The sequence below is a fragment of the Galleria mellonella genome, unplaced genomic scaffold, assembly GCF_026898425.1.
Source record: "Galleria mellonella isolate WM207_F2 unplaced genomic scaffold, CSIRO_AGI_GalMel_v1 utg606, whole genome shotgun sequence".
Classification (NCBI taxonomy): domain Eukaryota; kingdom Metazoa; phylum Arthropoda; class Insecta; order Lepidoptera; family Pyralidae; genus Galleria; species Galleria mellonella.
In genome coordinates, this window is record NW_026442126.1 from 199,447 (window position 1) to 214,664 (window position 15,218).

The 15,218-nt window shown below is 41.7% G+C and overlaps 2 protein-coding genes across 5 annotated transcripts in view; one reads left to right on the forward strand and one right to left on the reverse strand.

Annotated features, from left to right (window-relative positions):
• LOC113514184 (calmodulin) overlaps positions 1–941 on the forward strand; it is a 40,015-nt gene extending 39,074 nt beyond the window's left edge. For all 4 annotated transcript variants that reach the window (XM_052899648.1, XM_052899649.1, XM_052899647.1 and 1 more), the window contains one exon: positions 32–941. In XM_052899648.1, the coding sequence (XP_052755608.1) occupies positions 32–60 (29 nt within the window). In that variant the 3' untranslated portion in view covers positions 61–941. The remainder of the gene's footprint in view (positions 1–31) is intronic.
• A 2,260-nt stretch (positions 942–3,201) lies between these two features.
• Positions 3,202–15,203, reverse strand: LOC113522411 (cytosol aminopeptidase-like). Its single transcript, XM_052899637.1, has 12 exons — positions 14,976–15,203; positions 13,567–13,676; positions 13,077–13,212; positions 12,435–12,562; positions 11,379–11,565; positions 10,917–11,119; positions 9,208–9,313; positions 7,882–7,989; positions 6,747–6,852; positions 5,886–6,035; positions 4,405–4,478; positions 3,202–3,375 (listed from the first exon to the last, which is right to left on the reverse strand). The coding sequence occupies exons 1-12, from the start codon at positions 15,129–15,131 to the stop codon at positions 3,202–3,204; spliced, it is 1,638 nt and encodes a 545-aa protein (XP_052755597.1). The 5' UTR covers positions 15,132–15,203.
• Positions 15,204–15,218: the final 15 nt, after the last annotated feature.

Consider the following 15,218-nt stretch of genomic DNA (forward strand, 5'->3'; position numbering starts at 1 on the left):
TACTAATGTGGACAATTTTGTTTCTTTCCAGAATTCGTCACCATGATGACGTCGAAGTGAGCCGCCGGCTAGTGTGTGTGTAAAAAGCAGAGAATTTAAATATACATTTTGTTTCATGACACACAATATTTACCATCGTATTGGACCTGCATTTCTCTAGTGTTTGCGATAAATTAAATATTGTCATCGTTTCAGTTTAATGATATAATTGTATGCGCAGGCGCGGCGGGCGGCGGGCGGCGGGGCGCCCCCGCGCCGCCCTCCGCCTCGCCTTTTTATTTAGATTTTAAAGTATTCCGTTAATTTTACTATGTAAGAAAAACTTTAACTGTAGCGGTACAAAGGAAAACGAATAGGTGTGCGTCGCAATGTGATGGTATAAGCCTCGGGTTCGTGTCGGCTCATAATTTATATTTGTGTATATTTCTGCGGGCGGCCGCGAGGGGTCGCTCGCGTCGCTCGTCTGTATAATGTGTGTGTGCGTGCGTGCCTCTGTCTGCGTCGCGCCCTGTGTATGCGGTGCTAGCGTCCGCACCTTTCCGATACATTTTAATGTAAATTTTTTTCAAGTATGAGATATTTATAAAGTACGTGAAGATTAAAAGTTTAAAAAAATCCCAAAAAAAGTTGTAGTGTGCTGGTGCAAGTGCGCCAGCGGCTGCAGCTCCCGCTCCCCGTGCACCGACGGGCATAATGGATGTTTCAGTCTAACTAACTCAGTAAACGAATAAATTAGATTTATCGGTACTGTACTGCATTAATTGTATTGTATCTGTAAATGACTTGATAAATATTATATTTCTATTGTTGGTGAAACTAATTCTATCGAGATGAAAGTAATCCGCTCTGTTATTCTCTTACCACATTTGAATCATTCTGTTATTAAATTTTACAAAAGACATAACTGAAAATAAATGTTTCTTCATTTTTAGGTCAATAAGCATCGGTGTTTCATTTAGTCCCGTTGTGTTCGGTTACGTTTGGTTCGCCCCGCCGCCCCTCCACTGTAAACCCCCCCCCCCCCCCCCCCGCCCCTCCCTTGCACGCCCACACTCCATTCGTTTGTCCACCGGGGAGGTTTATCTCTCTATTCGGTTATAGACTATTCCGCTAACGGTTATTTTGTTATTTATTTGTAATAGGTACTTATTATAATAATAAATACATGCCATAAGATAAATATGTCTATTTAATGTAAACCTAAATTTTTCAAATATTACAAACACACTTGACGCTGCACTCTTGTTAACTTGAAACAACAACACTGATTTATTGTGCGAGCGAGATGGTATTGTCTCGCTCTGATAAACTAATACAGGTTTATGTTTGGTTTATACTCGTAAAGTTAAGTTTTGTAAGACTAATAGTCAATTTAAGGAGTTTTTTTTTTTAATGGATGATAATGGAATGGTAACTCCGCCTGCTCTAACGGTATACGCTGGCAGGACACCAGTGAAGGATGGTATGTGAGAATGAAAAAACAGGTCAGTTAGCCCATCGTGATGAATAAATACACTTGGAATTCAGCACGATGGTATCCAGGAGGACCACGTGGAGGTCGATCTGTTTAGTGTATATTGTAGGAATTGTTATCTCGTTTGGTTTTACTGCTCGCGCATATTGCAGCGAACCGAAACGCAGCGCATTGCATATATATTTTAGCAAATTATTGTTTATAATGTAAGTATAAAGAATCCTCAATGTAGGCAGTCCGTATACATGATTTACATAAAAGATCGAGTCCCACAAAAAACCAACTTCGGTGAGAACAAAACCAATAATTTTGACATTTAAACTAAAGTACTGGAACGATTTTGGTAAAATTTCTGCATTGCCAATAGGTAAGTATGTCCTTTGAGATAAAAAAAATCGGTTTATAAATGAGTTACATCGTAACAAAAAATACAACCGAAATGAAAACCGTCTTTTCGAAGTCGGTTCTAAATGTACTTTTTTTTTTAATAGGTTATAATAGAATGGTCGTCCCGCCTTACGCTATCGGTATACACTGGCGAGGTACCAGTGAGGGATGATAGGTGAGGATGAAAGCAGGTCAGTTAACCCATCGTGACGAATTCAATAAATCATAATGGTTTTCAAGGGAACCGCATGGAGGTCGACCTGATAGGGTACATTGCTAGCAATGGGGCTTTTAGACCCCATTACTATTTCCCCCCGGTTCTCTAAATATACTGTATCGAGTTGCAAGAATGCTCATCGCAATATACGCGAACGTATAGTTGCACACAAATAAACTGTAATATAACGAAATAGACGTGTAAGACCCGGCATAGATTGGGCCACTCCTTCCTTTCCCATGGGTGTCATAAGAGGCGACTAAGAGATGGGCAACAGCGTCCCACATAAAACATCAGAAGCTAAACCGCAGTTGCCAACCCAACGACCATGGCAACTACTGGCAAAGCCCCTTTTATGAGGAAGGCTATGTTCAGCAATTTACTGCTAATATATACACACATACATAATATACCTCTATTTACTTTACGTATATATGAAATTTGTATCAAAGTTCACAGAATTTAAAAGGTAAATGAATTGAGGATTTCTAAGTGTATTGTTATCGACGAGGCTGTTTGAACGTCGCTACTGTATCACATATTTCCAACCGAAACGCATGCAAGTGAACTGTTTGATAAGTAAAATAGATGAAAAGGTATTTTTAGAATTAAAGAAATACTTTTGCGGGTAGTATTATCTATATTTTCATTTTTTCTGCTAATAAATACATCTCAATGGTATCACAGTAAAAAATACAACATTACAATACATACATGTAGCTAATTTTAAACATTATCCATCCATGTGAATTAATATCCATAGGTAGGTGGCTGCCATATTGATTGCTCCAGAATAGTTTTGCGAGGAAGCAAAATCATTAAAATAAATCAATTGTTGTTTACTCTTGCTTATGAAAAATAAATTTGACACATTAGGATTTTTTTTTATTTTATTTGTTCTAATACATAGGTGATGTAAAAGAAAAAAAAACACCAAAAGTTCAGCAGAAATATTAACAATGGGTAGTTTTGTATGGAAATCGCTATTTTGGATTACATTGACTTGGTTGTAAGTGATACAAAGTTCACTAGATGTAGTCAGCGGAATCTGGAGCAGATTCTATTTTTTTGAGTTTTTATCCGCATTTCCTGCGATGGCAGCTCTGCCCCGTACTACCGGCAGCTATGTGGCGGCGGCGGCGGGGGGAGTGGCGCTGGATTCCTGCGCTATGAGCTGCAGCGCAAGCGCAAGCGGGCGCGCGGGCCGCCCGGACATGCGGCGCCCGCGTAGATACGGAGGGCCGCCTCTCTCCACGCCGCGCGTGTCCAAGTGTAGCCAGTCGCAGCACACGAACCGCTGCACAAGTGAAATTGAACTGTGCATTGGTGGTATACCATAGATGAGGATGAAGTAATGAGAGTAACCCCATGCTACCAGTATACTATTATTTCAGCCGTTCTCAACTGCTGAAAGTCTCAAGTCTTCCCCCATAAGTGGAGTTTTGCCAGTATTTGCCACGCTTGTCAACTGCAGTTAGGGTTTTTTTTTTAATGGATGATAATGGACTGGTAACTCCACCCGCGCTATCGGTATATACCGGCGGGGCACCAGTGAAGAATCTATCATTCACCTATCGTGAGGATGAAGTAAGTCAGTTAGTCCATCGTGACGAATTCAACGAGAATTGTTCACGATGGTTTCCTGGGGGAACCACGTGGAGGTCAACCTAATAAGGCATATTGCTAGCAATGGGGCTGTCAAGCCCCATTGCTAACAATCCCTTTCCCCCCTGCAGTTAGGGTTTTAGAAATGTTTTAAAAGGGACGCTGCTGCCCGTCACTCAACCTTTAAGTTCCCTTAGTCACCTCTTACGACATCCACGGGAAAGGAAGGGGTGGCCTATTCTATGCCCGGACACGAATTATGATATTTCTGATGGATATCATATGGATTATATGATGGATAAATACCAATGAGATAATCTAGAATTGATAATAACGTGGATGTTGGGAGATTGTTAGTAATTGAGTATTTTTCAGTTTTACCTTGGCGGAATCCTGTTAACCATCATAACTGGTAAGTCGTCGTGTCGACCCCAACATAGAATGGGCCACCCCTTTTCCCGTGTGTGTCAAAGAAGGCGACTAACGGAATTTGAGGTCGAGGGATGAGCAGCAGCGTCCCTCTTAAAACATTCCCAACGGCCTCACTGCGGTTGCCAAGCATGGCAACTACTGGCAGAACTCCCGTTATGGGGAAGGCTTATGTCCAGCAGTGGACAGTTAACGACTGAAATGGTGATGAAGTCACGTAAAAGTTACGTTAATAAAGATTTATATATATATATCCTTTACTATACTTTTTTTTGTAATATAATATAGGTACCCTGAGAAATGCTGCGCCAAGACAAGACGTTGCTTTCCCGGAGCCTTTGTTTCTCAAGTCCACCGATGGATCATCTGGAAAAATATAATTAGTATAGTAAATGCATAGTAATGACCTATTTCTATTTCGGCCATGTAGTCCCGCTATAGAATAGGTCACCGCTTCCTTTCCTGTACATGTCGTAAGAGGCGATTAAGCGAGGGCGAGGGATGGGCAGCAACGTTCATCTTAAAACATCTCTAAACTGATTGCGGTTACCGATCCGCCCAAGCGTGGCAGCTACTGGCAAAACCCTCCTAGGGAGAGGCTTAAGTTCAGCAATGGACAGTTAAAAGCTTATATGCTGATGAATGACCTATTTCGATCTCTAATGCCATACATTTAGAGCATTTATAAAGATAACAAAAAAAATCCAAATCGGTTAACAAGTTGTAGTTATGAGGTACCAAAGAAAAAATATTTACAACCGATTTGAAAACATTTTTGAATTCTGTTGAATTGAAATGTTGTTATATATATTCACATTTTGCGATTGTGTTCACATTTTATTCAATAATTTCCTCAATCTCCGCTGGAGGCGCTGTTAAGTTTTTCATGCAAATTTATCAAGTAATTGCGTGAATTTACTGGGTACAGAGGAATAACACCTGAGTCCTCTGGAATGACAACGCATGGGGGGTATCATGGGCGAAACAGTATACTCTGTTATATCCATGGTACTGCTCATGTCTATAGGCGACGGTTACCACTTTCCATCAGGTGGGCCCTTAGCTTGTTTGCCATTCTAAGTTGTATAAAAAAAAAAGTTAACGTGAATGCCCCCATACATAAATCTTCGTACGGTTCAGAATAGAGAGAGAGACAGAACTTATTGAGAAATGTTTTTATTCACTTGAAGCTATTTTGATGTAAAATTTTAAGAATAAGTTCCAAATGTAATATTAGCACGTAGCACGGTTGAATGCAGTTTTCTTTAACATTAAATACTTCTAATGTAATAACCTGTATTCGGGGGAAAGGGATTGTTAGTAATGGAGACTGAGAATCCCATTGCTAGCAATATACCCAACCAGGTCGACCTCATCGCGGTTCTCCCTGGAAACTATCACGGTTAATTCCTGACGAATTCATCATGATAGGCTAACTGGCCTGTTTTCATTCTCATCTATCACCCTTCACTGGTGCTCCGCCAGCGTATCCCGTTAGCGCAGGCGGGGTTGCCATTACATTTTCACCCATAAAAAAAAACCTGTATTCGAGCAAATAAAGTTATCATTTATTCATTCACTCGCACTAGGCTCTCTGATAATATTATCCTGTTTACTTAAGCCGAAATCAAAAACATTGGCTCTTAAATGCATAGCTTTAGGTGCTGATTCCTTATAAAACGATATCGTAGCTTGAGGATCAGACAGTGTGACTGTGGCGTTTATCATTATAGAATCGGCGTGATGGTCACAGTGTAGCGCGGCGCCACTGACCCGTGAGCTGCCTATGGTAGTACTCCCAGAGTGGCAGACGCCACGGCCTGTCTCCTGTGATGGCACCCGCGTGCTGTAGCGTGCGCCAGGCGCGCTCGCAGCTGCTGAAGCAGCCGTACGCGCCGCCGCCCGTTGCCACCATCACGCCCTCTGGTGGGAGCATGCCGATTATAATTAAATTTCATGCTAACTGTACGCACGTGTGAGGTGTGAGGAACGACCTGCGTTTCCTCGCCTCTGGCATACCATGTCATGGTTATGTTTAAATCAACGATGGAAAACATTCTCACACCCATGACGATTTAATATTGTGGTCTGCTCTGTTATTGTAATAAAAAAAAACTTTACGTTCAACATTGTAAATGACTTTTTTTGTAATTTACTAGCGACCCGTCCTGGCTTCGCACGGGTGGACATTTTAACATTTTAAAAAGTGGCCATTAAGGCTGCACACGCGACGGAAGCTTAAAAATGGAGTAACTACTCCCGTTTTCCCAACATTTCCCTTCACTGCTCTGCTCCTATTGATCGTAGCGTGATGAAAAGTATATTATAACCAGCCCAGGAGTATGAAGAATAATTGCACCAAGTTTCGTTAAAATCCGTCGAGTAGTTTTTGTTTCTATAACGAACATACAGACAGACAGACAAAAATTTTACTGATTACATTTTTGGCATCAGTATCGATCACTAATCACCCGCTGATAGTTATTTTGGAAATATATTTCATGTACAGAATTGACCTCTCTACAGATTTATTATAAGTATAGATTAATAAATATATTTACTAAGAACGTTCGTGCATAATGTATGCATAGCTATGTCTCTCTGGTCAAGGCGGGGGAAATGGTCAATACTAACTGGTGAGCGTGGCGACATCTATGACGAGCGAGGGCTTGTGTACCGCCTGCCCGTATACGAGCGCGTCCGCCAGCATCAAGTGGCCCTCGTTGTCCGTGTCCTCGATCTACGAAAACATGGCAAAATTCTATCTAATTTTATACAGTTATGTCATTTAATCGCTGAACTTTCAAACAGTCGCGTCCTTCACTTTTGAAAGTTCGTGATTCCCTGTTCATCCCTATGGTTGGTTGATAGAAAATGCTACTAGCACTAAGTTTTTCTTTTTTTTTTATACAACTTACAATGGCAAACAAGCTGACGGCCCACCTGATGGAAAATGGTAACCGGCGCCTATAGACATGAGCAGTACCGTGGACATAATAGAGTATACTGTTTCGCCCATGATACCCCCCATGCGTTGCCATTCCTGAGGATTCAGGTGTTATTCCTCTGTACCCAGTAAATTCACGCCATATCCCACCCTTCAAACCGAAACACAGCCATGCAAACACAACTGCTTCACGGTTGAAACACGAATGGGACAGAGGTACCCAAGCAAACGACTTTTGTACAGTCTCCCTCTGGTTTTGTATATTTTTTTTGTTAATGAAGTTATTTAAATAAATATCCTTAGACTAATGCAAACGATACATTTATCAATAGAATCTATAAGTTAGAAGAAGATAGCGATATCAGGTGTCTTGTTTTTTCTCATGTACCATCAATAGATTCGTTTGTTTATTTAGATCGTCTGAATATTTGACTGATATATCTACAATAAAGTAAAAAAAAATGCTTAATTAACAGTAATCCTAGTTAAAAAAAAGCCTTTTTTAACACAGAGAACACGAAGACACGTGAAGACAAATGTCTGTAATAAGCCGGGATTGAACCTGCGACCGTCTACACCACCAAGGTGGTCCATTGTGTTTCTTTATGGTAGCGGCGAGGCGCCTTCCTTTCCCGTGGGTGTCGTAAGAGGCGACTAAGGAAGGGCGAGGAATGGACAGCAGCGTCCCTCTTAAAACATCTCTAAAAGTTGCCAGCACGCCAGCCAAGTGTGGCAACTACTGGCAAACCTCCCCTTATGGGGAAGGCTTATATCCAGCAGTCGATAGTTAACGGCTGAAATAATAATGGTATCGGTGAGTACCTGCATGTAAATCCCGTTGAGCGCCTGCACCACGTCGCCCACCTTCATGCACTGTCCGCTGATCATGTTCTCGCACAGCGGTATCACCGCCACCACGTTCAGGGGCACCTGTGCGTACACCACGGGTGGACCCCAAGTTACTCAATACTTCAACAATTTAACAATTAACATAGGTTCCTCAAATGCAGGCTCGACCCATATGGGGACCATAGTTAAGCAATTTTGTAATTTACTGTCACTATCTATCCCCTCTCACCGTACTGGTTTCGCTTCAAATTCTTTTCTCCTACATTCTTCACAACTCTGGAACGCGCTTCCTGATGCCATTAAGAGACTACCGACTAAACCGTCTTTCAAAAAAAACGTTCACGCTCACTTTTTTACTTTATCCGAACAGTAAGTACTTTATATTATTCTCAATTTCGTGTATAATATAGTATATGCCATATATGTGTAAGTATATTTGTTATTCGTATATATTTATTCGTTTATATATGTAATTCTAGTATGTATGTATATCAATAATTAGTAGTACCGCATTCCAGTATTCTGACACTTCCCTACGGTTGACTAGGAGAGAATGCTTTTAGCATTAAGTCCGCCATGTACACATATTTATACTAATGAATAAATAAATAATTTTATTTAAACATATAGTATAATTACAACTGGACGCCATTTGTACATTCTTTTTCTTATATTAAACAATATATAGAAGATATTTAACAAAAAAATACCTACATGAGGGGTTTTCATAAAAGAAGGCAAAATAAGTATTCTTAAAAATTATGACTGTGTGTCTGTTTGTTCCGGTATTACTCAAAAACTACCGCACTAATTATATGCGTTTTTTACAGTTTTATTTCCGGAGAGCGAATTTTAAATCTGGCCCTCTAGACAAGTAGCAAGCGAATTCATCGATGAAGTTGACATCACTAGGCAGTCCATGAGTTGGAATGGGACATCCGATGTTGCTATCTCATTGTATCTCAGACTCGCTGGCAATGTCGATTCCATTGACGAACTCGCTTGCCACTTGTCTAGAAAGCCTGGTGTAAATTTGATGGTAATATACCATCTATAAGTGTTCCGAAAACGTTTCATAGACGTACGGAGTCACGGACAAAAACTAGTAATGAATATTAAACGTGTTTTATCTGAAGGAGAGTAGAGTCTTCGGAACTTGAATGCATGAGACGATGCACTTTCATAATGCACCTATCTAGAGATGTATGTATAGATAAAGGCTTTTGGCACTTAGTTCTCTCTGCTTAATCCGCGGAGATTTGGCATAAAGACAGATACAGTATTGACCAGAGAACGTACTTTAAGCTTAGCAATGGTCCGCATCGCGGCGAGCGTGGCAGCGGCGCCAGCCATAGCTGCGTGTCCGGCAGCCAGGTCGCGTCCTCGTCGCAAGCACAGTCCACCACTGGACTCGCACAAGTATATTATTAATTGTTAAAAAGCACAATTTGATAGCTAAACAATATTATAAATGTGAGTTTGTTTGTCTTAGGGCCTCCAGGACTTTACCAATTGTCATGATCTTTAGTATAAGCATATATAATATTTAGGATGTGTAGGCATCAAATGGAAACACCATATTTACATAACATACGTTTACTATCGAAACGGAGTTACATTTTGAATTCCTTTCGTAAGCGCGCGAGCCAGTGCGTCGCATAGAAACGCCCCAAGAGCCGGTCCGTAACTGCAAGCGGCGTCGGCGCCGCTAAGCTAACGGTACCGCACGTTTGGGGGGAAAGGGATTGTTAGTAATGGAGACCGAGAATCCCATAGCTAGCAATATACCCAACCAGGTCGACCTCCTCGCGGTTCCCCCTGGAAACTATCATGGTTAATTCCTGATGATTTCATCATGATGGGCTAACTGGCCTGTTTTCATTCTCATCTATCACCCTTCACTGGTGCTCCGCCAGCGTATCCCGTTAGCGCAGGCGGGGTTACCATACCATTTTCACCCATAAAAAAAAAACGGTACCGTACAGGAGGGCGACGCGCGCGGGGAGGACGATCAGAAAGGGGAATTACCGCGTAACAAGGATGCACAACGACATAGGTTTTTATACTGATCAATCTATATACATATCTTAGTCACGTCGAGACTATATCACCCTTTAAATGTCCATTTCTGAACATAAGTCCCATAAGAAAGATTTTGGCAGTAGTTACCACGCTTGATGTACCACGGGTTGGCAACCGCAGTTAGGCTTTGGTGATGTTTCAATAGGGACGCCGTTGCCTATCCCTCGACCATTAAGTTCCTTAGATGCCACTTACGACACCAAAGGAAAGGAAGGAGTGGTCTATTCTATGCCGGGACCACACGGCACTTTATATATTTGTCAGTAGCCAATTCAATTGCTAATTAAGTACTAGGACAGCAGAAACATGGCTTAGTATTTCAACATCATTCATCATTTCATCCTTTACCTGTCCACTGCTGAACATAGGACTCCCCCATAGACTGTTATAAGGAACGGTCCTGAGCCACCTGCATACACTGACTCCCTACAATACATTTTAGATAGATAGATAATCTTTATTACCAGTAATAATATTTAAAAAAGTCAACAATAAAAATAAAAAAAAATAACATTTTGCTGGTTGCTGGAGCCGCGTCAGCTGTTGCTGTATATGCACACCTCCAGCGAGATGTACCTATATAGCGCTGGTTTTCAGGCGGCCCCTTAACTCGTTTACTTTTAGCATACGTCTTTACATTTAGGTAAGGTCGTAACTCCACCTAGGAGTCGTCCTACTGCGTTTACCCGTACCGGATCTCTACTCAAGGAGGATAAGCAAGCTGAAGTGCCAAGAGGCTGATTACATAGCTCGAAGAACCGACAACTGTCATGGTTTTATGGTTTTATCCATATTACTAAAGGATTTGGCTTATACTCGTAGTTTTACGACCGGCCGCCTGCCTGACGTCAACCCTCTTTGGGAAGAACCGATGGGGAAGAAAGGTTGTTGAGTAGCTGAGTATAGTAGTAGGGCTGTCGAGTGACCTGTCGAAGGTGACGCCGGTGGCGGCTAGCAGCACGGGCGGCGCGGCGGTCGCGGCGCGCGCCAGGCTGCACTCGAGCAGCAGCGCGCCGCCGCCGCCGCCGCGCGCCGCCGCCTGCAGCGCGCGCAGCCCCGCCGCCTCCACCCACGCACCCTCACGCACCTCCACCCGCACGCCCAGCGGGCACAGCGTGTCCAGCGCCGCCTGCCGCCCACGCACACTATAGTCCTATCCTCATTCAGGTAGAGAAAGATAAATGCAACATCAAATGGTTCGATTCAAATTAATCTCATTCGCTGCCGGCTACATTCATCAATCTATACAAGTTCGCTAGTTAAGTATATTTAAAACTTGACATTTTTATTACGATATCAAAATGACTAATCTATGGTGCTATTCATATCTGTAAACCATCAGCTCATTTGCCATTTATATTATTAAAGAGAAAATTTGGTAGTCAAACCTGCGCCAAGTCGACAGGCGTCATCTTGTTAGCGGGCATGTCGGACAGAAACCGAGCCCAATTTTGAGCGCGCCCGAACTCGGCGCCTTCGTTCCACTCCGAAGTTAGACTTTCGTCGCGGCTGTCTTCACCGGTGTACAACGACACCCTAGACTTGGGTTCCTTACACGAGCTGAACTCCTGGAACCTATCAAATACGGGTGAAGATATAATAGTCAGAGAAATGTCGACAGTTGCTCTTGAGCCGAGATTACCAATTTTTTAAGCAACTCTCAAAAAACCTATAGTACCAATTTATCAATTTAGTCCTTAAGAATGGCAACGCATGAGAAGTGTTAGCGCTTTCTGTGATGTCCATTGTGCTATTTACGCCTATAGGTAAGTGATATGGGCTCCGGCAGCAGGGTGCAAGGTGGTGCATTTACACCCCCTACCGGATATAAAATACTTGAAATCTTTGAATAAAAATTTAAGGCTAATAAAATATACGAGTATATTTTATTAGTTAATAGTATAGTGTGTAGATGCAGATAATCTTCCTGAAAGTTATCTTAGCAGCACCATGGTAGGTGACTGTTACCACTTTCCATCGAATGGACTGTTAGAGCGTCGTCAGAAGCATGTGGTTCAGGACCATTTCTTATAACAAATAAGTGTTCCTGGAATTATTTTTTTGGGACTGCTGAAAACTGGGGCTTGGTGTCCAAAAAAAGGTTACATCAAATTCAGCAACGTTCTTATTCCGTGTGGTCAAGGCATAGAATAGGCCACCCCTTCCTTTCCTGTAGGTGTCATAAGAGGCGACTAAGGGAGGGCGAGGGATGGGCAGCAGCGTCTTTCTTAAGGCATCTCCAAAGCCTAACTGCGGTTGCCAATCCGCCTGCCATAATAAAATAATAATAAAAACTCTCTTAGAAATAATGGTTATTCTTATGCTATTTGTATATGTACAAATTAGATATCGCCAAACGCATTAGATCTGTTGTTTAAAGATCAAACGAGGTATAGTCCCGGTTACGGCTACTAACTGCAGAAATCTCTGGACAAACCAAGTACCTCCAGGCAGCGAGCTCGGCGGCCTCGGCGGCGGCGCGGCAGCTGGCAGCCGGCTCCACGTCTATGTGACCGACGCCACGTGCCTGCAGCTCACGCACACCCGCGCCCACTCCCCACCGGACATTCTCCTACGCCACATTCAACCACAATTAATCAAATACCTCATTAATTGATAGGAAGGTATTGTTATCATTAGAATCAACTTCCAGCAGCAGTATTTCCGAACCGATACGACATCATAACCTCCAAGAAAAGAGCATATTCCTTTTTAAAAGACCGTCAGCACACCTGCAATGCCGCTGGTGTTGTGGGTGATCATGGGCGGAGGTAGTCACTTACCATTAGGTGAGCCGCATGCTCGTTTGCCCCCTGTATTGTAAGAAAAATCATTATTGCTAGGTATATATGTTATCAGATCGACTTTACGCAGTCCCCATTGGAAACCATGGAGTGAATTCATGATGACGGGCCAACTGACCTAATTCCATCTTCACCTGTCATCTTTCACTGGTACTCCGCCAGTATATACCAATAGCACCGGGGTTATACTATTCCATTAAAAAAAAACCTGCTAATTTAAAAACCGTTATATGTCCACGAGAAATTATCCTCTTCGTGCCATCGAATAAAACTTCGACTTACTTTAGTCTCGTCTAATTCCTCCAACTTGTTGTAGCCAGGGTCTTTGGGTCCAAAACATGTGATGGCAACCGCAGAATACTCCGGCAGTAGGTCAGTCACCGTGAACGCCTTACCTAGTTTCAATTGACTTGACAACCTACAATTTAGGAATTAGATTTTGTTTTTAGGAATGACGTTTTATTTTACATCCATTTCGATATTAGACGACCACTGTGGTGTGGCCTTTTAGTACACTATTTTATTGTTCTGGCATGTCAGTAAGTTCAATACTAATTCTCATATTTATAGTTATATTTATGAGTATATTTGTATTTGTCATTTTATATATATTTATTTATTTATTACATCCACTGGGTGAGCCTTAGTCTTCCAATACGCTCACCCAGGAAAGCATCGGTACAATAACATATAAAAAGGAATATTACACAAAAATATTAAACAAAAAATAATATAAGTAATAATAAAAGCAAAACTGTGATTTTTCACTTACTCATTCAAATACTTGCATAACTTCCCATTTGTCTTCTGGTTGATCTCCTCCGCGGTGGGCGTCAGTTCGAACTTCTTCCCCGATTCGTAAACGCCCACCACTAAGCCTTTCTACAATCGATATTCAATTTGCAATCCTCATATAGATATGACACAATATACCTAATAATGGAGGGGGGGGGGGAGAAGGAATCATCAGCAATGGAGATTGACAGCCAAAAGCCAAAGAGTATTGCTAGCAATATGCCCTATTAGGTCGACCTACACGTGGTTTCCCTGGAAACCATTGTGAACAATTGTTGAATTCGTCACGATGGGCTAACTGACCTGCTTCATCCTCACCTATCATCTTTCACTGGTAATCAAGGAGATTAAAAACCCATAAACAAATAACTTATTTCTATTATGATTATTATACAATGGGGGTTTTAACACCCTCACCCCGGGGGAGAAAGGTTTGTTAGTAATGCAGACTACCAGTCCCGTTTGCTAGCAATATACCCTATTAAGTCGACCTTCTCGTGGTCTCCCTGGAAATCGTATTGAATTCTGACTAACTGACCTGTCTTTTCATCCTCACCTATCATCCCTTACTGGTGTCCCGCCAGTGTATACCGTTAGCGCACGCGGGGTTACCACTCCATTGTCATCCATTAAAAATCCTCACTCCTCCCCCTCGCTTCCGGAATCATTCGCTAAGAGAAAGAATAGCTTCTTTGAAAATAACAACGTTGTTTATTGCAAATATTGTCATATTACATTATTTATTTGAGTCATTAGTGTCAATAAATTGCAAATGATCAATCAATTGCAACCCCTATTGTTAGTTTTTTTTAATGGGTGATGATAGAATAGTAACCCTAGCCGCGCTCTCGGTATACACTAGCGGGGCGCCAGTGAGCGGTGATAGGTGAGGATGAAAAGGCGGGTCAGTTAGCCCATTGTGACAAATTCGTTGATAAATTGGTCACGATAGTTTCCAGGTGGAACCGCGTGGAGGTCGACCTGATAGGGTATATTGATAGCAATGGGGACTAAATTCCCCATTACTGACAATCCCTTCCCTCCAGCAATCCACCCTATTAGGTCAACCTCCAAACAGTATCCTCTGAAAATCATGATGGCTAATTTTAATAGAATTTGTCACGATGAGCTAACTGACCTGCTTTCATTCTCAACTAACATCCCTCACTAACGCCCTACCAGCGTTTACTGATAGTGCAGGTGGGATTATCATTTCATTATCACCCATTAAAAGATAGAAAAAGCTGCTAATAACTTGTTACAAAAAAGTTTTGTATCAATATCTGGTATAGTAGTAAACAAATAAAAAATATATTTAGACAGATGATAAACAAGTAGAGCTGCTACAGTTAACACTCATGTAATTCACAGCCTATTAATTAATACCTTGGAGCCATCCAAATTGTTAGCCTGGTTAGATTCCTCCACTGAACAAGTGCTCTCCTGCGGTGTTCCTGCACAGTATGATCGGCTCACTACTCTTACAGAATTGAACTCTTTTGGAACAAATTTTATACATGAAAACAATTTTGTAAATTGCATTATTAAAAAAATCTAATAAAACATAAGTGACATAAGTACAATATCTAATAAATATAAATGGAACCATCTAGATTTTAGATATGTTAG

Bases quoted from the DNA above. Each gene is read 5' to 3' on its own strand.
- LOC113522411 (XM_052899637.1), bottom strand. From the start codon at position 15,131: ATGCAATTTACAAAATTGTTTTCATGTATAAAATTTGTTCCAAAAGAG. The intron at 7,990-9,207 runs GTACGTTCTCTG...GTGTACGCACAG, and splicing joins GGACCATTGCTAAGCTTAAA to GTGCCCCTGAACGTGGTGGC. The intron at 3,376-4,404 runs GTACCTATATTA...TCACTTGTGCAG, and splicing joins TTGGCGCAGCATTTCTCAGG to CGGTTCGTGTGCTGCGACTG.